At 44.9% G+C, this 26,921-nt stretch overlaps 3 protein-coding genes across 3 annotated transcripts in view; 1 reads left to right on the forward strand and 2 right to left on the reverse strand.

The window, feature by feature from the left end:
• Positions 1 to 13,844, forward strand: part of LOC128833529 (olfactory receptor 52E2-like) — a 34,175-nt gene extending 20,331 nt beyond the window's left edge. Inside the window, exon 2 of the mRNA XM_054021480.1 lies at positions 13,802 to 13,844. Coding sequence (XP_053877455.1) covers positions 13,802 to 13,844 — 43 coding nt within the window. The remainder of the gene's footprint in view (positions 1 to 13,801) is intronic.
• On the reverse strand, positions 1,064 to 2,011 carry LOC128833549 (olfactory receptor 52K2-like). Its single transcript, XM_054021506.1, has one exon. It carries the CDS (start codon positions 2,009 to 2,011, stop codon positions 1,064 to 1,066), a length of 948 nt encoding a protein of 315 aa, XP_053877481.1.
• A 2,591-nt stretch (positions 13,845 to 16,435) lies between the features above and the next one.
• On the reverse strand, positions 16,436 to 17,383 carry LOC128847537 (olfactory receptor 52K2-like). Its single transcript, XM_054047068.1, has one exon. It carries the CDS (start codon positions 17,381 to 17,383, stop codon positions 16,436 to 16,438), a length of 948 nt encoding a protein of 315 aa, XP_053903043.1.
• Between the last annotated feature and the right edge of the window lie 9,538 nt (positions 17,384 to 26,921).

Consider the following 26,921-nt stretch of genomic DNA (forward strand, 5'->3'; position numbering starts at 1 on the left):
ATGTCTGGGTAGTTGAAATCCCCCATTACCACCAAGTCCTGTGCTTTGGGTTTTCTTGTTAGTTGTTTGAAAAATTCCTCATTTACATCTTCTTGGACTGTACCCACCCAGTATTTGAGACTGTTTATTCAGATTGTTGTTGCCAGTGTTTTCACAGTGTCCCAATCTGGGGGGTACAATGGATTTTCCCAGCGGGGCATGGGTTTTCCAAAGGCCACTTCATAAGGACTAATTCCTGCCAAGTGATTTGGGGGAAGCTCTGGATTCACATCAGAACCCATGGAAGCACCATGTCCCAGTTTGTTCCCAGCTCATTGCACACTTTGGATAATTCAATTTTAAAAGACTTGTCCATTAAATCCACTACATCCCACTTCCCTCCCAGAGCTGAGATATAAACGGGGAGTCCTGATGGAGTCTCTTTCTCTGCAGAGTTAGTAACAAAATTAGAACATACATTAAATTTTTCAATCTAACCATTGTCCCTTATGTAACTTTGCATAAGATGTCAGAACATGTTCGTATGAGAGCTGGGTTTAATATTTATTTTTCTTTCTTTTGTATAGGAATTAGATACAGTGCTCCTGTCAGCTCATTGCTAAGTTATCTGCCCAAAACTAGAGTTTTCAAGAGCCTAAGTAAGCCCTGGAATCACGGTGAAAGTTGCATCCCACAACCAAAATCTGAAATGGCTCCCTTATACTGTTGGCAAGGGGACAGAGGTGGAAATGATCCTGTGCGGGGGAGGGAAGGAGACGAGTCTGAGAGAGGAGCAAGTCCTTGGGGGAAGAGGCAAAGCAGGGGCAGAGCCTTGGCAGAAAAGGTGGGGCAAAGTGGAATTTATTGGGTCCAGTTACCAGCAATTAGAAAAGTGGCAACCCAGTGAATGGTACATTGACCGACTCTCCAGTTTGTAACATTGACACAGCACAGTGATGTCAGGAAAGGATTTAATGTGTCTTTGACTGTCCAGGAAGTGATTCAGAAAAGAAGTCCTAGAACTATGTCATCAGCCAGCTCTGCACAGAGCTTGCTTTGAAATCTAGAGCACCAGGTGGAAAATTTAGGTCCCTTTGTGAGTAAATAGCTGGAGCAGCCTGTCCCGGATTTCTTTGGTCCTCACACTGTAGATGATGGGGTGTACCACAGGGGGCACCATAAGGTACACGTTGGCAATGAGAATGTGAAAATGCAGGGCCACGTTGTGTCCAAAACGGTTTGTGAGGAAGGAGAAGAGAGCTAGCATGTAAGAGGCTAAGATGACAAAGATGTGGGAGCCACAGGTCACAAAAGTCTTGACTCGGGCATCCTTTGTGGGGAGGCGGAAGATGGCCCTGAGGATCTGGATATAGGACACAGTGATAAAAAACACATCCAGACCAGTCACCAAGAATGCCACAGAGAGGCTGTAGTAACTACTGACACGGATGTCGGCACAGGCCAGTTTCACCACAGTTATGTGCTCACAGTAAGAATGGGGGATGATGTTGGTTCTGCAATATGGCCACTGCCTCGCCAGGAATGGATGAGGAAGTATAAGTGTGCCACCGTGCAATACCACTGCCAGACCTATCTTGGCCTCCATGGGGTTTGTCAGGATGGTGGAATGTCTCAGGGGATTGCAGATGGCCACGTAGCGATCAAAAGCCATGGCCACGAGGATCCCAGACTCCATCACTGAGAAGCAGCGAATGAAGTACATCTGGGTGAGGCAGGCACTGAAATCGATCTCCCTGGAATTGAACCAAAAGATTGCCAGCATTTGGGGTAGAATTGATGTGGACAGGACCAGGTCGCTGACAGCCAGCATACAGAGGAAATAGTACATGGGCCCATGGAGGTTTGGCTCCCTCTTCACAATGAACAGGATGATGAAGTTCCCCAAGATGGCTATGATGTACATGGTGCAGAAGGGGATGGAGATCCAGACATGGACCATCTCCAGGCCAGGAATGCCCAGCAGGGTGAAGGTGGAGGGGTTGGTGAAGTCAGTTGTGTTGGAATCTGACATGGAGTACGCGGGAAGGTGTCCAACTCTGAGGAAGAATGCTGTCTCCTGCATATACCGTACATTCCCCTGATGTCCTTATCTGGCCAGAGTCTAGCATGATGGTTGAAGTATGAATGCCTGGATGGAGAGACAATGTTAACATGAGACACTACATGCACTATGAAAGGCAGTTCTTATGGTTGAAGTAGATTAGTTGCTCGTCACACATTGAAAAATTACATTTTAATTATTCAGATAAATGAATTATTAACAGCTGACCCTACTAATGCCAATTCCATATTTTATGGTGCTCCATGCATCAATCATTTGTACACATCATGGGGGATGAAGGGGGGGGAGGGGAGGATGGGACATCTTAATAGGGACCAGTAGGAAATACGAGTGTGGATACTTGTTATCCATCTTCATTCCTTAATGAATTGAAACCCAGGCTAGAGAGTCCATGCTGTGGGGCATTCCCCATTCACCTGGTTGCTCAAAATCTGAGAGTGGGGAAAAACAACAACAAAGCTTTGCCAAGACATGTGCTGGAGGAAACATCCCAACTCGAACACACCTCAGGGAAAAGAGCTATGAATCATTGATAGCAGCTCCATGGAAACAGCTGCTGCATGGCAAAAACAAAGGCAATGTCTGGATGCCTAATGAATGTTTTGGAGAATACCCTGCTCTGGACATGTGCTCAGTTTTGATCACCCAGTGTCTATGAAGGGTATAGCAGATAGAAAGGTGATTTCTGGGACAGGCTATGAGAATGGTGGAGGTTGCAATATGTGTACTGATTGAAAAGTCTGGGGCTGTTGAGTTTAGAGAAGAGACAAAGAAGGTGTGTATGATAGTGGAGAACAAATTATAGAATGGAACCGATTACATTCAAATGCACAAACGGAGAACAGTTCCTAGCCAGTAATAACTATGGAGACTTAATGCTTCAAAAACACTAATTCTCCAAAGCTGAGGCAAATTATCAGCAAAACTGATTGGAAGGAAAATTTTAGACAGAATAATGGGAATGAAGATTGGGAGTTCTTGTGACAAAGTGAATTTAACAATTAGGAGGAAAATAAAGCAATAATAAACAAATGGGGGAAAGGAAAAATAGCAAAAAATACAAACAGAAGTTATGAAAATTGATAAGCGATTATGTTAAAGTAAAAAATCCTTGCTTGGAAGGACTATGAATCACAAAAAGTAGGTTATTGAGTCTATTAAGAACCAAAGAAATCCTAGAAAAATTACAGGCCAATTCCTAAAGGGAGAAAGCAAACTTGTTAATGTTGCAGAAAAGGTAGATATGTTCAAGAGATAGGTTTGTTCTGCATTTGAAAAGAAGCAGTGTGAGGTATTCATATCACCTGACGTGATGAAACACTTTCCAGTCTATCAACAATGAAGGAGGGTGTTAAACAGCATCTACAGTCAAACCTCAGAGTTATGAACACCAGAGCTACGAGCTAGCCGATCAACCACACATCTCACTTGGAAACAGAAGTACACAAACAGGCCGCAGCAGAGCTAACCCTCCTCCCAAAAACCGCGAATACAAGACCATTCTGTGTTAATGGTAAATTATTAAAAAAATAAAGGCTAGAAAACAATGGAAAAGCTGATATAGGATTAGTTCAAAAAATCCTCTAGAAATAAAATTAATGTCAGTCAGTCAGGATTTACAGAAAAAAGGTCTTGCCAAATAAATCCAATTTCATCCTTTAATGAGAGTAAACATTTTGTTGGACAAGGAAACCACATATAAACAATGGACTTAAATTGCAGCAAGGGAGGTCTAGGTTGGACATTAGGAAAAATGTCCTAACTGTCATGGTGGTTAGGCACTGGAATAAATTGCCTAGGGAGGTGGTGGAATCTCCATCATTGGAGATTTTTAAGAGCAGGTTAGACAAACACCTGTCAGGGATGTTCTAGATGGTGCTGGTCCTGCCATGAGTGCAGGACACTGGACTTGATGACCTCTCGAAGTCCATTCCAGTTCTATGATTCTATGATATGTCATAGACTTTGATTTCTCTGAGGTATTTGAGTTAGTAGGGGAAAACATTCAGATAAAAAACACTATCCAATATCAGTAGAGCATATGTAAAATGGACTAAAAAGGGGCTAACAGACAGATCTCAGAAAGCACTGGTCAATGGGCCATTGTCAGCAAATCTAGCTGCATCTAGTGGTGTTCTGCACCGATCAGTTCTCGGCCCGATGCGTTTCAATATTTTTATCAAGGATCTGGAAGCAAATATTGAATCACTGAAGATAAAATTTGTGAATGACCCAAAGGTTGGCAGAGTGGTTACAATGAGGAGGCCAGGGCAGCCACACTGATTGATCTAGAGTGTTTTGTTTCATGCAAACAACATGCTTTAATACAGTGACATGGAAAGTTATCCTCTCGGAAAAGGGAATGTAGGCCCTACATGCTGTCAAATACAAAGTGATACTCTTGGAACAGGGAAAGCAGGTCCAACCCACAGACTAGGGCACTGTATTATGGAATGCAGGGACACTGAAAAGGATGTAGGGGTCACTGTGGACACCCAACTCATCATGAGCTCCCAGTGTGATGCTGTGGTCAAAAGTGCTGATTCGCTCCTCGGCTGCATTAACAGGGGAGTGGTGAGTTGGAGCAGGGGAAGGATTTTACCTCTGCACATGGCATTGGTGAAACTGACTGCCTCCAGTTCTGGGGTCCACATTTCAAAAATGTTGTTGAAAAAATGGAGAGGGTGCAAAAAAGAGCCAGAAAAGTGTTTGGAAGCTGGAGAAAATGTTGGATAATGAGAGACATAAAGAGCTTCATCTAGTTATGTTATCAAAAAGACAAAAAACATGGGTACTAACATACTCTGTAATCTAGTGGAGAAAGGCAGAACAAGGACCAGTGGTTGGAAGCTGAAGCCAGACAAATTCCACCTAGAAATAAGGGTCAAATGTTTAATACTGACAGTGAATAATCTTTGGAACACACTGTGAAGGGAAGTGGTGGATTCTCGAACACCCCATACCTGCAGATCCAGACTGGATGCTTTTCTGGAAGATCTGCTTGAGGGCTTGTCCACACTGAAAATGCTAGAAAGGCACTGACAGCAGGGGTTCTCCCATCAGCATAGATGATCCACCTCCTGAGAGCTAGGGTCGATGGAAGAATTCTTCCCTTGACTTCAAGCTGTCTACGGAAGGTTAGGTTGCACTTGGGTTGTCAAACAGAAAGAGATTGGTACCTGTGATTTCTGAGATGGAAACATTTTCCCTGGAAATCCCCCTCAGGTAGCCGTGTCCCGCACCTCTCTCATCCCAGCATCTGCAGCAGCATCCAACAGAGAGCCGATACAGAAGTGTACACCATTTATAATATAGCTCAGGGCAATCCCAGTGAGGTTTGCTCAGCCTCTAGGGGAAAAAAATGAGCATCTGAATGTAAACAGGCTAGAGAAAATCCTGTCTGCACTTTTGTGTTCTTTATCCAGTCCTCTCCAGGTATTGCACTCACACAGTTGAACCATCTTGCCCTTGTCAGAAGCCTGACCAGTGTAAGTTTATTACCCTTCCTCAGTGTGGAGAGGACAATGCACCAGCCTTTTTCTCTGAAGAGATTTCCCTTTTACATTTCAAACAACACACTGTTTCAGGTTAAAACATATATATTAAAAATATTTATTAACTATAGAAAGATAGATATTAAGTGATTAGAAATAATAGTGTGCAGGATTTGAATCACGCCGTCTCTCACCCTCATGGTACCAACAGTCCCCACTCCCCTCCTGGAGCTGAGATAGAACCCAGGAGTCCTTACGGAGTAAGAATATACATTAAAATTTTCAACCTAGCCAGTGTCCCTTAAGTGATTTGCCACAAGATGTCAGAACATGTCAGTATTAGAGGTCAGTGGGTCTAATATTTATTTAATTTTCCTTCTTTTATACAGGATTTAGATACAGTGCTCCTGTTAGCTAATTGTTGTTATCAGCCAAAAAATAGAGTTTTCAAGAGCCTAAGTAGCCCCTGGAATCACAGGGAAAGTTTTCACCCCTACCAAAACCTGAAATGGCTCCCTTGTATCTGGGGGTGGGGGAGGGATGTGGAGATGAGCCAGCGAGTGAAAATTACAAGTGCTATTGATAATGTAGGATTCAGGCCTGTATATTCACCTGAGACAGAATTTTGGGTCTTGTTTGCCCATTTGATTTTTGATACTCTTATATCTATATATACTTATATCTTATACTAATGTGTGTGAACAAAGGACAAAGATCATGTGTATGTTGCTTCTGTCTAGCCAGATGGGTTTGTTAGCATAATGGGAATAGGTAAAAACAGTTAAACGTGTTTCTGGGCATGCTGGGTGTATAATATATGAATGCACACTTTAAGACTGCCTCAACTCTTATCTCAAGGCAAGATCAAGCAATCAGTCGAGAGGGGAGAGGAGAGATTGGGGGGAAGGTATAAAACACAAAAAGGACACAGAAATGCCTGTCTATGACCGTAGCAAAATCTCACTCCTTACCCCTCCCATGGGATACGAAAGAGTTGGGACAAAGACCCCAGAGTCACGACTCCCCAAAACGGAACATTACCATAAATTGAAAGGGGTGGGCCTGAGGGTGTGCATTTCAGGTATAATGATGTCAGCAAGAAAGGGGGCAAATGGGATATGGGAAATAAGGCTCTGCAGTATCAGGGCTATGGACATGCTTGCAGGAAACTAACTCCAATAAACATTGACTGCACCTTGGACTTCTGGTCTCCTGCTTTCTGTGTGCGTGAAAAGAGCCAGGGGAGAGGGTGAAGGGAAAGCCCTTTAACAGTGACAGGGAAGAGAAGTAATAACAGACATGGGTGAGGTCTTGGGGGAAGAGGCAGAGCAGGGATGGAGCCTTGGCAGAAAAGGTGGGGCAAGGGGTGGGGCTTCGGACGTCCAGTTACCAGCAACTAGAAAGATAGCGAACCAAAGATTTGTATATAGACTGGTTTCCAGTTTGTCACGCTGAAACAGCACAGTAAGATCAGGAAAGGATTTAATATCTTTTTCACTGTCCAGTAATTGATTCAGGGAAGAGGGCCCAGGACCATGGCACCACCTAGATCGGCACGGAGCCTGCTGGGAGAACCAGAACACCAGGAGAAAATTTTTAGGTCCCTTTATGAGTAAAGAGCTGGAGCAACCTGTCCCAGATCAGTTTGGTCCCCCCCTCATAGATGACAGGATTTCAGGGTGCCAGGAGGTCCATGTTGGCAATGAGAACATGGAAATGCAGAGGCACATTGTGGCCAAAATGGTGCATGAGGAAGGAGAAGAAAGTTGGGATGTAAAAGGCTAAGATGACATGTGGGGAAGGAATGGAACCTCCCCAGAAGAGGGTACTTAGGAAGGAGATGTTGGTCCAGCTCTTTAAAAACACAGAGACTGGAGGAGTTACAAGAAGCTGTGGCAGGACAGTGTCCCCAGTCAATGCTCTGGAACTGCTCCCCACAAAGCCACAAAGCCAGTCAGGACTTTGGGGAGCCTCCTCTTCCTCGGAGCAGACCGTCTTCAAGGCAAGAAGCTCACACAGCTTCACCTGGGTCTGTCCTTGGAACATTCAGCATATGTCCCTCCGTGCACTTCCCGCAGCGAGTCTGCCCAGGCGGAGTCCTGGGGAAGCCAGAGGGTCCTGCACGCAACCCCACTTTGCAGTCAGACGTGACTCTCAGCCAGCCAGTAAAACAGAGGTTTATTAGATGACAGGAACATGGTCTAAAATAGAGCTTGTAGGTACAGCGGTGAACGGGACCCCTCGGCTGGGTCCATTATGGGGTTCAGAGAGCCAGACACCTGTGTCTGCACTCCCTTCCCCATTCCCAATGAGCACCCAACTGGAACCCCCTCCGGTCCTTCCTTCTCTGGGTTTTGTCTCTTTCCCGGGCCAGGAGGTCACCTGATCTCTTTGTTCACCTTTAGCGATTCCCTTGCAGAGGGGTAAGGGCCCTGGCCATTTGTTGCCAGGGAGACAGAGTGTCAGTCATTTATGCACACTGGCCTTTATCCCATCACTTAGAGCAGAAGTCGGCAACCTATGGCATGCGTGCAGAAGGCGGCACTAGGGCTGATTTTCAGTGGCACTCACACTGCCTGGGTCCTGGCCACCAGTCCAGGGAGCTCTGCATTTTAATTTAATTTTAAATGAAGCTTCTTAAACATTTTAAAAACTTTACTTACTTTACATATAACAATAGTTTAGCTATATAATATAGACTTATAGAAAGAGACCTTCTAAAAACATTAAAATGTATGACTAGCATGTGAAACCTTAAATCAGAGTGAATAAATGAAGATTCGGCACACCACTTCTAAAAGGTTGCCGACCCGACCTAGAGACTTAAGAAATACATAGTGGAAACTGAGGCTCCCACACAGTATTCAGAGGAAACATTAACAACAGTCCGACTTCATCACACAGAGGCACAAGGGTGGAAGAACGGACTCTTTGGTTGCAGGGCTGTGGCTGCAGGAGAGAGACAGACTCCAGCTAGAGGAGGAGCCAGGAGTTGCAGGAGCTGACCAGACTCCAAATCCCAAAGTTTGCTTCAGGGCAGTGTGGAAAAATTAATGCACATTGGAAAACATCACCCCAAATATAAAATGATGGGGTCTAAATTAGTTATTGCCACTCAAGAAAGAGATCTTCAAGTCATTATGAATAGTTTTCTGAAATTCTACACTCAATGTGCAGTGGCAGTCAAAAAAGATAACAGAATGTTGGGAATCATTAAGAAAGGGATAGATAATAAGATGGAACATATCATAAAATCATGATGATTATGGAGAAAGTGTATACAGAAAACTTCTTTGTGCCTTCTCATAACACAAGAACAAGAATTGTATGCATCCGAAGAAGTGGGCTGTAGTCCACGAAAGCTTATGCTCTAATAAATTTGTTAGTCTCTAAGGTGCCACAAGTACTCCTGTTCTTTTTGCGGATACAGACAAACACGGCTGCTACTCTGAAACAAGAACAAGAGGTCACTAAATGAAATGAATAGGCAGCAGGTTTAAAACAAACAAATGGGAGTATTTCTACACACAATGCACAGTCAACCTAGGGAGCTCTTTGCCAGAAGATATTGTGAAGGCCAAGACAATAACAGAGTAAAAAAGAACTAGATGCATTCATGGAGGATAGGTCCATCAATGGCTATTAACCAGGAAGGGCAGGGCTGATGTCCCTAGCCTCTGTTTGCCAGAAGCTAGGCATGGTTGACGTGGTATGGATTCTCTCTGGAGCACTTGGCATTGGTCACTGTTAGAAGTCAGGATACTGGACTAGGTTTGGCCCAGTATGGCCGTTCATATAATCTCATGTTCACTGAGGCAGGGAATGGCGTGCAGGTATCGCATTGTGTGTATTCAGTATCTCTTGTGCTGTCTAAAGTAAAGGAAATGTTTTAGAAAACCTGGGTCTGTTTGCTTCAACAATCTTGTGCCCAAGGGGGAGCTCTGGGAAGGGTGTGCTGAACCAATTGCTGTGTCTGGGGGAGCTGAACCATATTAGGGTGAAGAGAACAGCTTGTGAACCCCTTAACACAGGTTTGGGATCACCCAGCCCTACTCCCCTTCCACTCACAGTACCCCAGTGTCCATGGAGCAGCTTCAGGTTTGCTGGCACACCCCTGCTCAAGCTCCAGTGGCTCGACGCCCGCCAGAAGTGCTTTTGAGTCAGAGCAGCGTTCAGGCCCTGCCTCTAGCTCTGGGTTTCTAGGCCCACTCTCAGGGTTCAGCTTCCATTCTAGCACCTCCCTCTGGGAGCGGGGAGCCGCACACCAAGCGCCAAGGCACCAAGGCTAGTTCCTTTGCTCTGTACCTCAGCAGGCTTTTCTCCTATGGTAGAGAGTAGACTGCAGTCTTTTTCAGGACATGGAAGTATGTCTTCTATAAAAATACAAATGTAGAATTCAGAGACCTCCAGTTCTATAGCTCTATTGCTGTGACACTCTGTACCCCCAAAGCAAAACCCTGGAACCCCACATTCACCATAGTTATCTAATTGCAACAAATCTTGTACAAAATATGTCATATGAGGTATCTATGGAAAAGCTGTGGTTTGCTGAATGTCATTATCCTATTTGTGTGTCTGTATCAGTTTTGCCTCTGAAGTAACAAATATTGACAATCTACCTGTATTTCAAACGTGTTTCCACCTGTGGTGACTCCCACAAAGTCGTTTACATCCAGCCTAGACAGCACATTGGGAATGGATATTCAACTTGATGGCTCATCAATGAACACAATGGGCCATGCATGCAAGGGCATGTGAGCGGCTCATGTGACAATGGACTCCATCTTGTGCCTGTAATTTTCCACTAACTGTGCTGGTATCTCTGTTTGGGATAATGAAGTTCCCTCCACATGGCAGTTCCCACCACTTGATCTCACTCCCACCACAACTCAACACTTTAAAACACAGCCAAAAAGGAAAAAAAATGACTGGAAAGGTGGTCACAGGTTGGAAAGGAGAAATGCAGAAACCGCTCCAAAAGTCCACAAATGTGAACAGTTGTATCCTGCATACAATGAGGCAGGTAATATTGCTGAATAGGTTTCAGAGTAGCAGCCGTGTTAGTCCGTATCAGCAAAAAAAACGAGGAGTCCTTGTGGCATCTTATTCATAGATTCATAGATTCTAGGACTGGAAGGGACCTCGAGAGGTCATCGAGTCCAGTCCCCTGCCCGCATGGCAGGACCAAATACTGTCAAGACAATCCCTGATAGACATTTATCTAACCTACTCGTAAATGTCTCCAGAGATGGAGATTCCACAACCTCCCTAGGCAATTTATTCCAGTGTTTAACCACCCTGACAGTTAGGAATTTTTTCCTAATTTCCAACTTAGACCTCCCTTGCTGCAGTTTAAACCCATTGCTTCTTGTTCTATCCTTAGAGGCTAAGGTGAACAAGTTTTCTCCCTCCTCCTTATGACACCCTTTTAAATACCTGAAAACTGCTATCATGTCCCCTCTCAGTTTTCTCTTTTCCAAACTAAACAAACCCAATTCTTTCAGCCTTCCTTCATAGGTCATGTTCTCAAGACCTATAATCATTCTTGTTGCTCTTCTATGGACCCTTTCCAATTTCTCCATATCTTTTTCAAAATGCGGCGCCCAGAACTGGACACAATACTCCAGCTGAGGCCTAACCAGAGCAGAGTAGAGCGGAAGAATGACTTCTCATGTCTTGCTCACAACACACCTATTAATACATCCCAGAATCATGTTTGCTTTTTTTGCAACAGCATCACACTGTTGACTCATATTTAGCTTGTGGTCCACTGTAACCCTTAGATCCCTTCCTGCCGTACTCCTTCCTAGACAGTCTCTTCCCATTCTGTATGTGTGAAACTGATTTTTCCTTCCTAAGACTGAGGGGAAAAACAACTGAGGAGAGTTGGCAGTTTTTCAAAGGGACACTATTAAGGGCCCAAAAGCAAGCTATTCCGCTGGTTAGGAAAGATAGAAAATGTGGCAAAAGACCACCTTGGCTTAACCACGAGATCTTGCACGATCTAAAAAATAAAAAGGAGTCATATAAAAAATGGAAACTAGGACAGATTACAAAGGATGAATATAGGCAAACAACACAGGAATGCAGGGGCAAGATTAGAAAGGCAAAGGCACAAAATGAGCTCAAACTAGCTACGGGAATAAAAGGAAACAAGAAGACTTTTTATCAATACATTAGAAGCAAGAGGAAGACCAAAGACAGGGTAGGCCCACTGCTTAGTGAAGAGGGAGAAACAGTAACAGGAAACTTGGAAATGGCAGAGATGCTTAATGACTTCTTTGTTTCGGTCTTCACCGAGAAGTCTGAAGGAATGCCTAACATAGTGAATGCTAATGGGAAGGGGGTAGGTTTAGCGGATAAAATAAAAAAAGAACAAGTTAAACATCACTTAGAAAAGTTAGATGCCTGCAAGTCACCCGGGCCTGATGAAATGCATCCTAGAATACTCAAGGAGCTAATAGAGGAGGTATCTGAGCCTCTAGCTATTATCTTTGGAAAGTCATGGGAGACGGGAGAGATTCCAGAAGACTGGAAAAGGGCAAATATAGTGCCCATCTATAAAAAGGGAAATAAAAACAACCCAGGTAACTACAGACCAGTTAGTTTAACTTCTGTGCCAGGGAAGATAATGGAGCAAGTAATTAAGGAAATCGTCTGCCAACACTTGGAAGGTGGTAAGGTGATAGGGAATAGCCAGCATGGATTTGTGAAGAACAAATCATGTCAAACCAATCTGATAGCTTTCTTTGATAGGATAACGAGCCTTGTGGATAAGGGTGAAGCGGTGGATGTGGTATACCTAGACTTTAGTAAGGCATTTGATACGGTCTCGCATGATATTCTTATCGATAAACTAGGCAAATACAAATTAGATGGGGCTACTTTTAGGTGGGTGCATAACTGGCTGGATAATCGTACTCAGAGAGTTGTTATTAATGGTTCCCAATCCTGCTGGAAAGGCGTAACGAGTGGGGTACCGCAGGGGTCTGTTTTGGGACCGGCTCTGTTCAATATCTTCATCAACGACTTAGATATTGGCATAGAAAGTACGCTTATTAAGTTTGCGGATGATACCAAACTGGGAGGGATTGCAACTACTTTGGAGGACAGGGTCATAATTCAAAATGATCTGGACAAATTGGAGAAATGGTCTGAGTTAAACAGGATGAAGTTTAACAAAGACAAATGCAAAGTGTTCCACTTAGATTCATAGATTCATAGATTTTCGTTAAAATCAAGTCTAGAACAGCTTCCCCCCTGGGAGCTTTTTCAACCTTCTGAAATAAAAAGTTGTCTGCAATGCAGTCCAAGAATTTGTTGGATAGTCTGTGCCCCGCTGTGTTATTTTCCCAACATATATCCGGATAGTTGAAGTCCCCCATCACCACCAAATCTTGGGCTTTGGAGGATTTTGTTAGTTGGTTAAAAAAAGCCTTATCCACCTCTTCCACCTGGTTAGGTGGCCTGTAGTAGACTCCTAGCATGACTAGAGACTAACAAATTTATTTGGGCATAAGCTATTTTGGGCTAGAACCCACTTTGTCGGACGCATGAAGTGAAAAGCAGGTATAAATACATGAAAGGATGGGGGATGCTTTACCAAGTGGGAGGTCAGTCTAACGTGATAGTGAATGCTCCACTATCTTTGAGAGGCTGTGTGTGATTCATAAGATTCCCGATAACCAGAAGATGCCCACTTTCGTTGCAAAGTTAACTGGTAAAAATCTGGATATAGTCAATAAAATGCCAATTCAGAATCTTTTCGATTATTCTAAATTCAAATAAATGGTTTTGAAACAATGTCAGATTACCCCCAAAGCATACAGAGTAAAACTTACAAATCCTAAGAGGGGCGCTAATACAAGTAATGCGGAATATGTAAATAAAATGAAAGATTTGATGGGAAAGTGGGCAAGGGGCAAAGGTGTTAGACACTTTCAAGGAATGTTTGATGTTGTTGCTGAGGAGCATTTCTTAAATATATGTAAATATAATGAAAACAGTGTCTGCAGGAGAAAAGGGTGAACACTGTGGATGAGATGGCTTCTCTAGCTGATGATTTTGAGCAGACACAAGCATCTATTGGGAGTAAACCACAGAGTGTTTCATGCTTGGTGAGAATCATGTTCCATATTACCCCATTCCTCTATGCTCCACAGAGGGTTAGCGAACATGCAAAGTCCCTTTACATTCTTACCTCACCCCTGGCATACCAAGACACCAAAGATGACCTTAGACTGAGATTGCTACTGAATGGGACACTGAGGGGAAAGGAAAAACAGTAAATAAATACCTGCCCAGGTTCATAGAGGAGTTGAACGACCTAATGGATGTTGAACAAACAAAATTGTCCAAGCAAAAGGCATGGTACAATAAAAATACATGGAAACACCTACCTGTGATAAAAGATTTGGTGACGATGTTGAATCTGATGATGCAAAGTTTGATACTAATAATAAGCCTTATAACAAAGAATTTGGTATTGATGGTAAATCCCATGAAAAGATGCAACATGAATGATTTGGGGGGAAAGCTTTTAGCCAAGAAGCCCTATGGGGATAGTGCTTCTCAGCTAACACCTGTAAAGAGGTTCAAAGGTTCTCTCAGCAGGGAAACCATAATAAACCTGGTCTGCTGTGTGCAAGGGGAAACTGAGTCATACGACCTCATGGCATTGTTGAATATCTGTACTGAGAAATCACCAGTTGGAAAAGCACAATGTTAAACAGATCTGTCTGTCTACTATCTACCCATCCATCCTGGGCATTTACCCAGCATCAGATCCTAAGAGACTCAGGCTTTCTTAGTAATCAACTATAATTTTTTTTAAATATACACAAATACACAGAACAGCCAATTCCTCTCGGACTCAGAACAGAGCCCAGGAGTTCTCATCTCCCATTGGGAAGGTCCCTTAATTACTGTTTACTCCTAAAGCTGGATAACAAGCACAGAGACCAGTGAGGTGGGAGTGAAGAGTCCCAGCTCTTCCCCAGATTGGCTGGGTGACCTTGGGCACAGCTTCTCCATGCATTAAATGGAGAATATTAATTGTTATGTCTAGTGTGTTGCTACCAAAAGCCCCTAATCAGGGCTGCAGAGTCACATCCTGCATTGATGTGGTTCATTGCAGCACATCGTTGGCCTTTATGCTCTCTATGGAGTTCCAGGCAGCGTGTGGTCCCTGGTAAACAAGCAAGACAAGGCAGAATACTGAACTGTGTGGAAACCTGTTTTTGCGTCTCTACTTTTTAGCTGTTTCTTTAAGAAATTCCTCCTGTTGAAGAAGGACGGCAACTCCACTGATCACAACACACAAATAGCCTCACTGTATCTAACACAACGCAGGGGACCAATGCCAATTCATGGTCAGAGCAGTGGTGCTGGGAGTAGTGGGGGGCGGGGGTGAGGACTCCCAGTTTCTATTCTCAGCTCTGCCACCGACTCATTGTGTGGCCTTGAGTAAACCACTTTACCTCTGTGTGGCTCAGCCCATCCATGGGGAGAACGCTGCCTAGGAGCCTAGCTAAAGAATTTCTAGATGTAGTTATCAAAAGCATCATGCAGAGCATATGTTAGACCCAGCTTCACTGTTCCACCCCTGGGCAGTGGGGCCTCTGTCATTCCAGCTAAGGTGCTGTGTAAACTGCCGGCTAATGGTAGCTGTGCCGTTTATCTCCTTCCGTGTGAGCTACTGCAGCCACCCCGGCCTCTGCCCAGCATCCCGCCTTCCCAGCTAATGCAAGGGCTTATTCTTCCATCCCTCTCAGCTGTTGTTCTCCTAGTTTCAAAGCTGATCCCTTGCCCTGCCACAGAGGCCTGGCTCAGGGTAAAGGGCTTCCAGCCCATCCCCATTGCATGGACCCTGCCAGCTATAGGTCCCCAGGGAGGAGGAACAAATCATACAATCATAGAAAATTAGGGTAGAATCATAGAATCATAGCATATCCGGGTTGGAAGGGAGCTCAGGAGGTATCTAGTCCAACCCCCTGCTCAAAGCAGGACCAATTCCCAACTAAATCATCCCAGCCAGGGCTTCGTCAAGCTGGGACTTAAAAACATCAAAGAATGGAGATTCCACCACCACCCTAGGTAACCCATTCCAGTGCTTCACCGCCCTCCTAGTCAAACAGTGTTTCCTAATATCCAACCTAAACCTCCCCAACTGCAACTTGAGACAATCGCTGTAAGCTAAGGAAACAAGCCACACAATGGTTTCTCCCCTCAGGACTTTACAGCTGAGCTTTAGGGACCACAAGCTGTGTGATGCACAATCTCCGCTGACTGCATCGAAGCCCTGCTCCCAACCCTCAGATGATTTTATTCGGTTTCCTGGCTTCCCTCTCTGCTCCAGACTGGCCTGTTGGCCCCAGCGCTGCGTCCTCACTGCTGGTTCCTCGCCAGGCTTCAGTAGATCCTGTTCCAGCCCCGGAGCAGAGAGAGACCAGGCTGAGGAGAAGGAAGGTAGAGATGAACTTGCAAGTGAATGGGGTTGGGGAGGAGGGGAGTGAGTAACAGGGGTGGGGCTTTGGGGTAAGAGGTGGAGAATAGAGTGGGGCCTTGGGGGAGATGGGACAGTGGAAAGGGCCTTGTGGAAAGAGGTGGGACAGGGTCTTGTGCAATAGGCAGCGCAGGTCGCGGGGCCTCAGAGATCCAGTTAACAGCAATTAGAAAGGTGGCAACATTATAGGAGAATGAGTTGTATACAAAAAGATTCCTCAGTTTGTCATGCAGACAGAGCAGAGCAAGGTCAGGAAAGGATTTAATGTCACTTTGACTGTCCAGTCAGTGATTACGGGAAGGTGGGCCCAGCAGAATGTCACCAGCCAGCTCTGCACAGAGCTCGGTCTGAGAGCCAGAGCACCAGGAGAAAACTTTAGGTCTCTTTATGAGTAAAGAGCCTGAGCAGCCTGCCCCGGATGTGTTTGGTCCTCACACCATAGATGATGGGGTTTAGCATGGGGGGCATCAAGACAGACACCGTAGCAATGAGAACATGGTAATTCAGGGGCACATTTTGGGCAAATCTGTTCATGAGGGAGATGATGACACCTGGGATGTAAAAGGCTGAAATGAGAAATAGGTGGGAACCACAGGTCCCCAAAGTCTTGAGCCGCGCGTCTTTTGTGGGGAGGATGAAGATGGCCCTGAGGATCTGGGTGTAGGACACCCCGATAAAAATCCCATCCAGACCCATCACACAGAATTGCACAAAGAGGCCGTAGTAACTACTAACACGGGTGTCGGAACAGGCCAGGTTCACCACAGCTATGTGTGCGCAGTACGGCTGGGGGATGATGTTGGCTCTGCAATAAGGCCACTGCCTTACCAGGAATGGAATGGGCAATACAACTATGCAACCACGCAGCATCACAGCCAGAACAATCTTGGCCACCAGGGGGTTTGTCAGGATCGTGGAATGTCTCAGGGGATGGCAGATGGCAACGTAGCGATCAAAAGCCATGGCCACAAGGATTCCAGACTCCATCACAGAGAAGATGAGAATGAAGTACATCTGGGTGAGGCAAGCACTGAAATCGATCTCCCTGGAATGGAACCAGAAGACTGCCAGCATTTTGGGCAGGGTGGATGTATACACGACCAGGTCATTGACAGCCAGCAGACAGAGGAAATAGTACATGGGCTCATGGAGGCTTGGTTCTATCTTCACAGTGAACAGGATGGAAAAGTTCCCCAAGATGGCTATGATGTACATGGTGCAGAAGGGGATGGAGATCCAGACGTGGGCCACCTCCAGGCCAGGAATGCCCTGCAGGATGAAGGTGGAGGGGTTGATGAAGTCAGTTGTGTTGGACTCTGACATGGAGTAGGGCAGAAGATGTCGAAATCTGAGGCAGAATGGTGTCTCTTGCATATACCGTATGTTCCCCTGCCCAGGGTCTTGGGTGATGGTTGCAGTAAAAATACCTGAAGGGAGAAACAATGTGACTATGAGAGACTACATACACTACTGGAGGGTTTTCTCATGAGTGAAGCAGATTGGGTGCTCTTTGCACACTGAAAAATGAATTCTGAAGAACTGACCCTACTAATGCCAATTCCATATTTTATGGGGCTCCCTGCTCTATAATTCCTGCACATCATGGTGTGGAAAACCTTACTTGGCACCAGTAAGAAACACAAGTGTGGATACTGGTTATCCATCATTGTTCCTTAGGCTTTTTCTACACTGACATGTTTTGTTTTCACAAATAAGCAGCTTTTGCCAAAGAAACAGTGGCGGTGTATACATGGCAAAGCCACTTTCAATGACAGAACTCCTCAGTTTCAGTGACATCATATAACCACCTTGACAAGAGTTTTACGCAAACGTTTTTTTGTCAAAGTGCCAGTGTAGCCACTTGTGTTAGTTTTTAATCACTGTAACTGGCCTCTGGAAGGCGTCCCACATTGCCCATCCTGAGTGCTCTGGTGAACAGTTTCAACTCCTCTCCCCTGCATCAAGGTAAACACTTTCTGCCCCTCCCCCTTTAAAGGCTCTAGGATTTTGAAATTCCTCTCCCTGTTTGCTCCATGTGGAGTGCTCACATCACACCTTCCCAGGTGGCCATGGCAGCTCCATGCTTGGGACACTGCAGAGCTGCTGGATCCGCTCAGTATTTGGGGAGAGGAGGTCGTGCAGTCCCAGCTGTGCTCCACCCATAGGAATGTCAATAGCAAAGGGCAGATTTCATGCAGCGTGTGGGAAAAGAGCTGTGATCAGGACACACTGCAGTGCACAGCAAAGGTGAAGGAGCTGTGGCACATGTACCAGAAGGCCAGGGAGGCAAACAGTATCTCCGGTGCTGTGCCACAGACCTGCTCTTTTTATAAGGAGTTGGATGCTATCCTCAACAGTGACCCCATTTCAACTGCCAACAGCCCCGTGGGTACTTCGGTGGGGGTACTCCTGTCAGTGTACGTAATCTACCTCTCTGAGAGGTGGTAGCTAGGTCGATGAAGAATTCTTTGGTAGACTTCCTGCTGTATATACCAGGGTTAGGTTGATAGAGCTACATCTATCAGGGATGTGATTTTTGTTTTGCTATTGCAAAAAGGAGCCAATACAATTTTCATTCTCATTAGCAGAGGCATAGCATGCAAGTCACGGGAGGGGATAGTAGCAGTTTTTTTGGCGCTGGTTAGACCTCATCTGGAGTATTGTGTCCAGTTTGGGTCTCCAATATATAGGAAGGATGTAGAGAAACTGAAAAAGATCCAGGTGAAAATGACAAAGACGATCCACAGGATGGAATGCAAGCCATACGAGCAAAGGCTGAAGGAAAAGGGTATGTTTAGTTTGGAAAAGGGAGGATTAAGGGGGGACATGACAGCAGTCTTGAGAAACTTGAAAGGCTGCCATTAAAACTATGGAGGAACGTTGCCACATAGATCAAGAGGCAAGGTGTACAAACTACAGTATAGCAGATTTTGATTTAATCTCTGATAAACTTTTCAAATGTAAGAACAGGTGGACAATGGAACAGATGCCCAGACATGTTGTGGAAAGTCCTTCATTGGACGTTTTGAACAGGAGACTGGATAGTCATCTGTCTGGGGTGGTTTAGACACAACAAATCCTGCATCTTGGCAGGGGGTTAGACTAGTTGATCCTTGCAGCACCTTCTAACCCTGTTGCTCTTTGATTCCATGATATAAAAGACTGGATGATCTGATGGTCCCTTCTGATTTTGAACCCTATGAATCTATTGACATAGAAAGTAGCTCAGGCATTTATCTTTATTCTGTCTCATAACACACGAACAAGGGAACATTCAATTACTTTGAAAGTCTGAACATATAAAATTGATAAAAGAAAACTGTTTACATAATCCATATCTGGCCTGTGGAACTCCTTGCCACAGATATTATTGGAGCAAAGAGCTTAGCTGAATGGGATTCACAAATGGATTGGCCATTGCCTGAGCTACTTTCTATGTCCACAGAGTCATAGGGTTCAAAATCAGAAGGTACCATCAGATCATCCAGTCTGACCTCCTGTATTACACAATACATTAAATTTCACCCAGTTACCCCACTATTGAGCTCCATAGCTTGTGTTTGGGTAAGACATGGTCTACACTAGGATTTTGTATCATGGAATCAATGAGCAACAGGTTTAGAAGGTGTTGCAAGGATCAGCTAGCCTAACCCCCTGCCAAGATGCAGGATTTGTTGTTTTTAGACCATCCAAGACAGATGAGTATCCAGCCTCCTGTTTAAGACTTCCAGTGAAGTGTTTGGGGAGATTTTGGCAAACCAGTAAAGGGCCTAAACCACTATCGTGTGTTGCTAACAGTAATCAAGTAAGCAGGCCATACTGAACCATTCTTGCTTATTGCTAACAGAATAGCTAAGGCAGCAGGTCATAAATTGGTCATGCAGTGGCCTCAGTGTAACCAGACAGGAGGAAAGGGGGTTTCAGCTGCCACAGACAGGGCAGCTTCACCTCAGTCCCTTCCTGCTAAGAGTGTTAAAATTGCTGATGCATGTATTTTAGAAAAACAAGAAGTCTGATTATATGTGCCCCCAGGAATGTTTGTCAGGGCCCAAAGGCATGGACATGCTGAAAAATAAAAACTCTGGTTCATTGGCAATAATGAGGTGTCTGACCTTTTAACCCTACTTGCTTAGCAAGTTTCCTTTAAGGGATATGTCATTGCATTATTAATGTATAAATAAGGGGGGGGGGGAAGTTTGAGGTAATTGGACTTCTCAGAAGGTCTCTTCAGGGACGCTCCCTCTGGACGCATCTTCGGGTCCCCACCAGCAGACAGAAGCCTGGCCAGCTGAAGCCTGTCACGGTGCCACTCGAAAGCCACGCTCAGCTTTGGTAATTATCGAGGGTTGGGGGTGTTTCACTAACCTATTGCGGATGTGTGTAAGTGTTTGAGACTAAATAAAGTTTAGCTTTAAGTGAAAGCACTCTTGTGTTGTTCTGTTTGTGCCAGCCATCTATCGGTTGGATGGCCATGTCTCCCCTGATTTATTTCCTGATACCACCTCGCACAGAGTAAAAGTTACCAAGAGCTCTGGGTTAAAAGAACCCCGGATAACAGAAGGACTTTTCACAACCTGCCTGGGCGTCTGTTCCATTGTCCTGTTCTTATAGTTGGGAAGTTTATCTGAGATTAAATCTAAATCTGCTATGCTGTTGTTTGAACAAATTGCTTCTTGATATAGGTGGCAACCTTTCTTCATATTTTTAATGGCATAATTAAGTCTGCAAAACATTAATCTGAAATTTCCCACTCTGGGTGTCTACTTCCGGCTGAACTGAATTTTCCAACTTTCAGGCATAACAGTTCAGTTGACTTCTAGAACGAAGCTGGGGAGAAGATGTCTTGCCAATGTTGAAAAATGGTCATATTGCTACTAGTGAGGAGCCCGAGCACTCGTAGCCGATACCGAGCAAATGATCTTCTTGTTGGCATCCCAAACTCAGCCCACCAGCATAGTAACTAGCAAGCGGTCATTCTAGTCTACCCCCTCAGTTGAGGGAGGGGCGACAAGTTCAATATGTTCCCTTCTTGGGGGTAGGAGTGTCGGTGCCAGTAACCACTGACTCATCTGTCGGGGGACTTGCAATCGCCGGAATTTGGCCCAGGTCCAGCATGTCATTAGGCTGGTAACAAAACCACTACTAATTGGCACCCCAAGATTGCTATGATGGGGTGTAGGGCTAAATTCAGGACACCTGTACCAGTGGGGGACCATCCCAACAACGCTGTAGGAATTAGAAACACTGCTCCTGTCAGCTAATAGTAGAAGGCAGCCTGGGTGAAAGTGATCATGAAATCATAGAGTTTGCAATGCTAAGGAAGGGTAGAAGGGAGAACAGCAAAATAGAGACAATGGATTTCAGGGAGGCAGATTTTGGTAAGCTCAGAGAACTGATAGGTAAGGTCCCATGGGAATCAAGACTGAGGGGGAAAATAACTGAGGAGAGTTGGCAGTTTTTCAAAGGGACACTATTAAGGGCCCAAAAGCAAGCTATTCCACTGGTTAGGAAAGATAGAAAATGTGGTAAAAGACCACAATGGTTTAACAACGAGATCTTGCATGATCTAAGAAATAAAAAGGGGTCATATAAAAAATGAAAACTAGGACGGATTACAAAGGATGAATATAGGCAAACAACACGGGAATGCAGGGGCAAGATTAGAAAGGGAAAGGCACAAAATGAGCTCAAACTAGCTACGGGAATAAAGGGAAACAAGAAGACTTTTTATCAATACATTAGAAGCAAGAGGAAGACCAAGGACAGGGTAGGCCCACTGCTTAGTGAAGAGGGAGAAACAGGAACAGGAAACTTGGAAATGGCAGAGATGCTTAATGACTTCTTTGTTTCGGTCTTCACCGAGAAGTCTGAAGGAATGCCTAACATAGTGAATGCTAATGGGAAGGGGGTAGGTTTAGCAGATAAAATAAAAAAAAAGAACAAGTTAAAAATCACTTAGAAAAGTTAGATGCCTGCAAGTCACCAGGGCCTGATGAAATGCATCCTAGAATACTCAAGGAGCTAATAGAGGACGTATCTGAGCCTCTAGCTATTATCTTTGGAAAATCATGGGAGACGGGAGAGATTCCAGAAGACTGGAAAAGGGCACATATAGTACCCATCTATAAAAAGGGAAATAAAAACAACCCAGGAAACTACAGACCAGTTAGTTTAACTTCTGTGCCAGGGAAGATAATGGAGCAAGTAATTAAGGAAATTATCTGCAAACACTTGGAAGGTGGTAAGGTGATAGGGAACAGCCAGCATGGATTTGTGAAGAACAAATCATGTCAAAACAATCTGATAGCTTTCTTTGATTAGATAACGAGCCTTGTGGATAAGGGTGAAGCTGTGGATGTGGTATACCTAGACTTTAGTAATGCATTTGATACAGTCTTGTATGATATTCTTATCGATAAACTAGGCAAATACAATTTAGATGGGGCTACTATAAGGTGGGTGCATAACTGGCTGGATAACCGTACTCAGAGAGTTGTTATTAATGGTTCCCAATCCTGCTGGAAAGGCATAACGAGTGGGCTACCGCAGGGGTCTGTTTTGGGACCGGCTCTGTTCAATATCTTCATCAACGACTTAGATATTGGCATAGAAAGTACGCTTATTAAGTTTGCGGATGATACCAAACTGGGAGGGATTGCAACTTCTTTGGAGGACAGGGTCATAATTCAAAATGATCTGGACAAATTGGAGAAATGGACTGAGGTAAACAGGATGAAGTTTAACAAAGACAAATGCAAAGTGCTCCACTTAGGAAGGAAAAATCAGTTTCACACACACAGAATGGGAAGAGACTGTCTAGGAAGGAGTACATACAGCTGGAAGGGATCTAGGGGTTATAGTGGACCACAAGCTAAATATGAGTCAACAGTGTGATGCTGTTGCAAAAAAAGCGAACATGATTCTGGGATGTATTAACAGGTGTGTTGTGAGCAAGACACGAGAAGTCATTCTTCCGCTCTACTCTGCTCTGGTTAGGCCTCAGCTGGAGTATTGTGTCCAGTTCTGGGCACCGCATTTCAAGAAAGATGTGGAGAAATTGGATAGCATCCAGAGAAGAGCAACAAGAATGATTAAAGGTCTTGAGAGCATGACCTATGAAGGAAGGGTGAAAGAATTGGGTTTGTTTAGTTTGGAAAAGAGAAGACTGAGAGGGGACATGATAGCAGTTTTCAGGTACCTAAAAGGGTGTCATAAGGAGGAGGGAGAAAACTTGTTCACCTTAACCTCTAAGGATAGAACAAGAAGCAATGGGCTTAAACTGCAGCAAGGGAGGTCTAGGTTGGACATTAGGAAAAAGTTCCTAACTGTCAGGGTGGTTAAACACTGGAATAAATTGCCTAGGGAGGTTGTGGAATCTCCATCTCTGGAGATATTTAAGAGTAGGTTAGATAAATGTCTATCAGGGATGGTCTAGACAGTATTTGGTCCTGCCATGAGGGCAGGGGACTGGACTTAATGACCTCTCGAGGTCCCTTCCAGTCCTAGAATCTATGAATCCATGAATAATTGCCAAGTTATCAGCCAAAACACTAGAGCAGGGGTAGGCAACCTTTGGCACACGAGCCAAAGGTGGCATGTAAGCTCATTTTCAGTGGCACTCACACTGCCTGAATCCTGGCGACCAGTCCGTGGGCTCTGCATTTTAATTTAATTTTAAATTAATCTTCTTAAACATTTTAAAAACCTTATTTACTTTACATACAACAATAGTTTAGTTGTATTGTATAGACTTATAGAAAGAGACCTTCTACAAACATTAAAATTTATTACCGGCATGCGAAACCTTAAATTAGAGTGAATAAATGAAGACTCGGCACACCGCTTCTAAAAGGTTGCCGACCCCTGTCCTAAAGGATCCACTCTGCCACTGAAATGAAGCCACCTTAGGGTTGGAGCCCATCACAGACAGGCACAGCAAAGAGGGACATTTTGACCCATGATACTAGAGCAAATTCAGCGTCTGTGGCAAGGGCCCCGGGATGTTTAGTGGCTGCATGGAGTGGAAATGACTACAGACCCTTTCTCTATCTCATCATTGCACTTGGTTTGTTGAACAGAAAGAGATGGGTACCTGTGATTTCTGAGACAGAAGCCTCTTCGCTAGAAATATCCCTCAGGTAGCCGTGTCCCACACCTCACCCCAATATCTGCAGCAGCATCGCACACCGAGAGCTGACACAGGTGTGTACATACACAGGTATGTTTATAATATAGCTCTGTGCAATTCCAGTGGGTTCACTCAGCCTCTAGGGGAGAAGAGGCATCTGGATGCAGACAGGCTGAAGACCAGACACACTCTAGCTCATGTCTCTGTTTCCATGTCTGCACTTCTGTGTTGGTTATTCAGCTTTAGCACCAAACAATAATTAAGGGACCTTCCCAAAGGGAGATGAGAACTCTTGGGCTCTCCACTGAGTCAGAGAGGAATTGGCTGTTCTGTGTATTTCTGTATATTAAAAATGATAGGTGATTACTTAGAAACCTAGGGATAGTGCCTAGGTCTCATAGGGTTTGATGTTGTCTAAATGCCCATGATGGTAGATAGTAGAGAGATAGATCTGGAGAAAGATGACTATGGGGAGACACAAACACTTTCTGAAGGCACATGGGTTTTTCGCTTAGGGTGACCAGACAGTAAGTGTGAAAAATTGGGACAGGGGGTGGTGGGTAATAGGAGCCTATATAAGAAAAAGACCCAAAAATTGGGACTGTCACTATAAAATTGGGAAATCTGGTCACCCTATCTTCGCTAAGGGGTCAGAGATTAGTAATTCTAATTAGTAACTATTATTATACCACATAGAAGGATCTTCAAATGACCTAAGAAAGGAAAGTCACTATGAAGACATCCCCATTATGTCCATAGGTAAACTGAGGAACAGGGAGACATGACTTGGCTAAAGTCACACAGAGAATGACAGACAGACCCCAGGAGTTCTGAGTTCCCTGCCATAACAATGGTCTCTCCATCGGTAACTGAGTGCATGATAAGCAGGAAGTGGAGTCATTCTTTCGTAGGGCCTGTTCATTGGGTAGGAGTGACGGACTTCTGCAGGGTGCAACCTGAAAGAGGGGTTCCCGTGATCTCTCTCACATACCAACCTGGGCCCCGCCACACTGTGAGGCTGTGAAGAGCTGCAATCGTCTCCAGTTCTTGCACTTACACAGCCACACACAGTCAGAGACACACCCAGCGGCAGTTACCTGAAAGCTTTCACTAGCCACTCATGAACCAACAATAGAGAGGCTCCAGCCAGTTCCCCCAGCTCCACAGCCTAGGACCCCAGAGCTGTACTGTCTTGCCCTTGTCAGAAGACTGACCAGTGTAAGTTGCTTGTCCTGCCTCCTTCCCTCAATGTGGAGAGGACAATGAACCAGCCCCCGTTCCTGTGCAGATTTCCCTTTACACTTCAAACAACACACGGTTTTAGGTAAATAAATAGAAAGCAGATGTACTAAGTACAGAAAGATTTATTTTAAGTCATTATAAGTTATAAAGAACAGATCAAAGTTGGTTCCTTAAGAAATAAGCCAAATGATGATGTCGCTTTCCCCTATTATAGCTTCTGCCATGTGGAGGGAACTTCATTTTTCAAAGCAAAAGCCCCCAGCACAATTTGTGGAAAAGATCAGGCACAAGATGTAGTCCAGTGTCATATGAGCTGGTCACGTGCCCTTCCATGCTGCGAGCACATGGCCATGATGAAGCTGGTGTGTGGGGACTTTAGATGTGTGGGGACTTTTGTGTCATTTATGGTTTGTTTATGGCTTTTATGGTGGGTGGGGAGTTGACCTCTTTATCATCACCATGTCCTATGCTATGATCCTCCAGGCGGTACCGAGCTCCTGTGCACAAACTCCCGTCTCAAGGCCTTCAGCACCTGCGCGTCTCTCTTGTGTGTCATCCATGGCCTCTTCATCTTTCTCACCCATTGTTTTGGCCAGAACGTCCCCCTGGCAGCCATGTCCACATCCTGGTGGCCAATTTCTGTGGGTGCCCCCCATGTGAAACTATTCTGTATGGCATGAAAACCAAACAGATCTGGGAGAGGGTGCTCTGTATCTTCCAGCAGAAGGGAATCTGAGCAGTGTGTGCCTCTCTAATTTAATCTAGGAATATAAAACATGCATCACCATGGCCTCTGACCCCCTCATGATCTGCCATCACTCACATTTGTATGTGGTATTAGAGCTGTCACCATGGATGTCGAGTGGGCACCTCGTTTGCATTAGCCCTTCTGTCTCTGTGTGCCCATGTCTGGGTGACGCAGGCGTCCAGACACAGCATCCAAAAACCAGACTGTCCAGGTAAAACCATGATGGGTGGAAACTCCATTCAGTCTCATTTGATGCTGTGAACCATTGTTATCCTTATGTCTTTGGGTTTTTCCTGAACCTTTCACTCGTGCACCTTGTGCTCAGAGGCAGAAGGCTGGGGCAGAGGCATCTGTCTATAAATAGGTTGGTCATTTAAGACACTCAGCACCTAACCAGATCTCACCAGGACCGAAGAAGGGGGTAACTGCATTCTAGAGAAAAGCCAGTTTTCTCCAGCTTCTCTGCAGTGGGTCGGGCATGGAAGGAATGGAACCTCCCCAGCAAAGGGAACAGAGAGAGGAGGGGTGGGTCCAGTCCTTTAAAAACACACAGACTGGATGAGCCAGAAGAAGTTGGGGCAGGAGAGAGGCACACAGGCGGCAGATGGGACTCTTTGGCTGCAGCAGAGAGACGGACTCCAGCTGGAGGAGGAGCCAGGAGTTGCAGGAAGTGGCTCCTGGACACCCCAGAGGGCTCTGACCAAATCCCAAAGTTCGCTCCAGGGTGGTGTGGACAAAGTAAT

Source organism: Malaclemys terrapin, chromosome 1 (genome assembly GCF_027887155.1).
Source record: "Malaclemys terrapin pileata isolate rMalTer1 chromosome 1, rMalTer1.hap1, whole genome shotgun sequence".
Taxonomy (NCBI): Eukaryota; Metazoa; Chordata; order Testudines; family Emydidae; genus Malaclemys; species Malaclemys terrapin.

Bases quoted from the DNA above. Each gene is read 5' to 3' on its own strand.
- LOC128833549 (XM_054021506.1), bottom strand. From the start codon at position 2,011: ATGTCAGATTCCAACACAACTGACTTCACCAACCCCTCCACCTTCACC.
- LOC128847537 (XM_054047068.1), bottom strand. From the start codon at position 17,383: ATGTCAGAGTCCAACACAACTGACTTCATCAACCCCTCCACCTTCATC.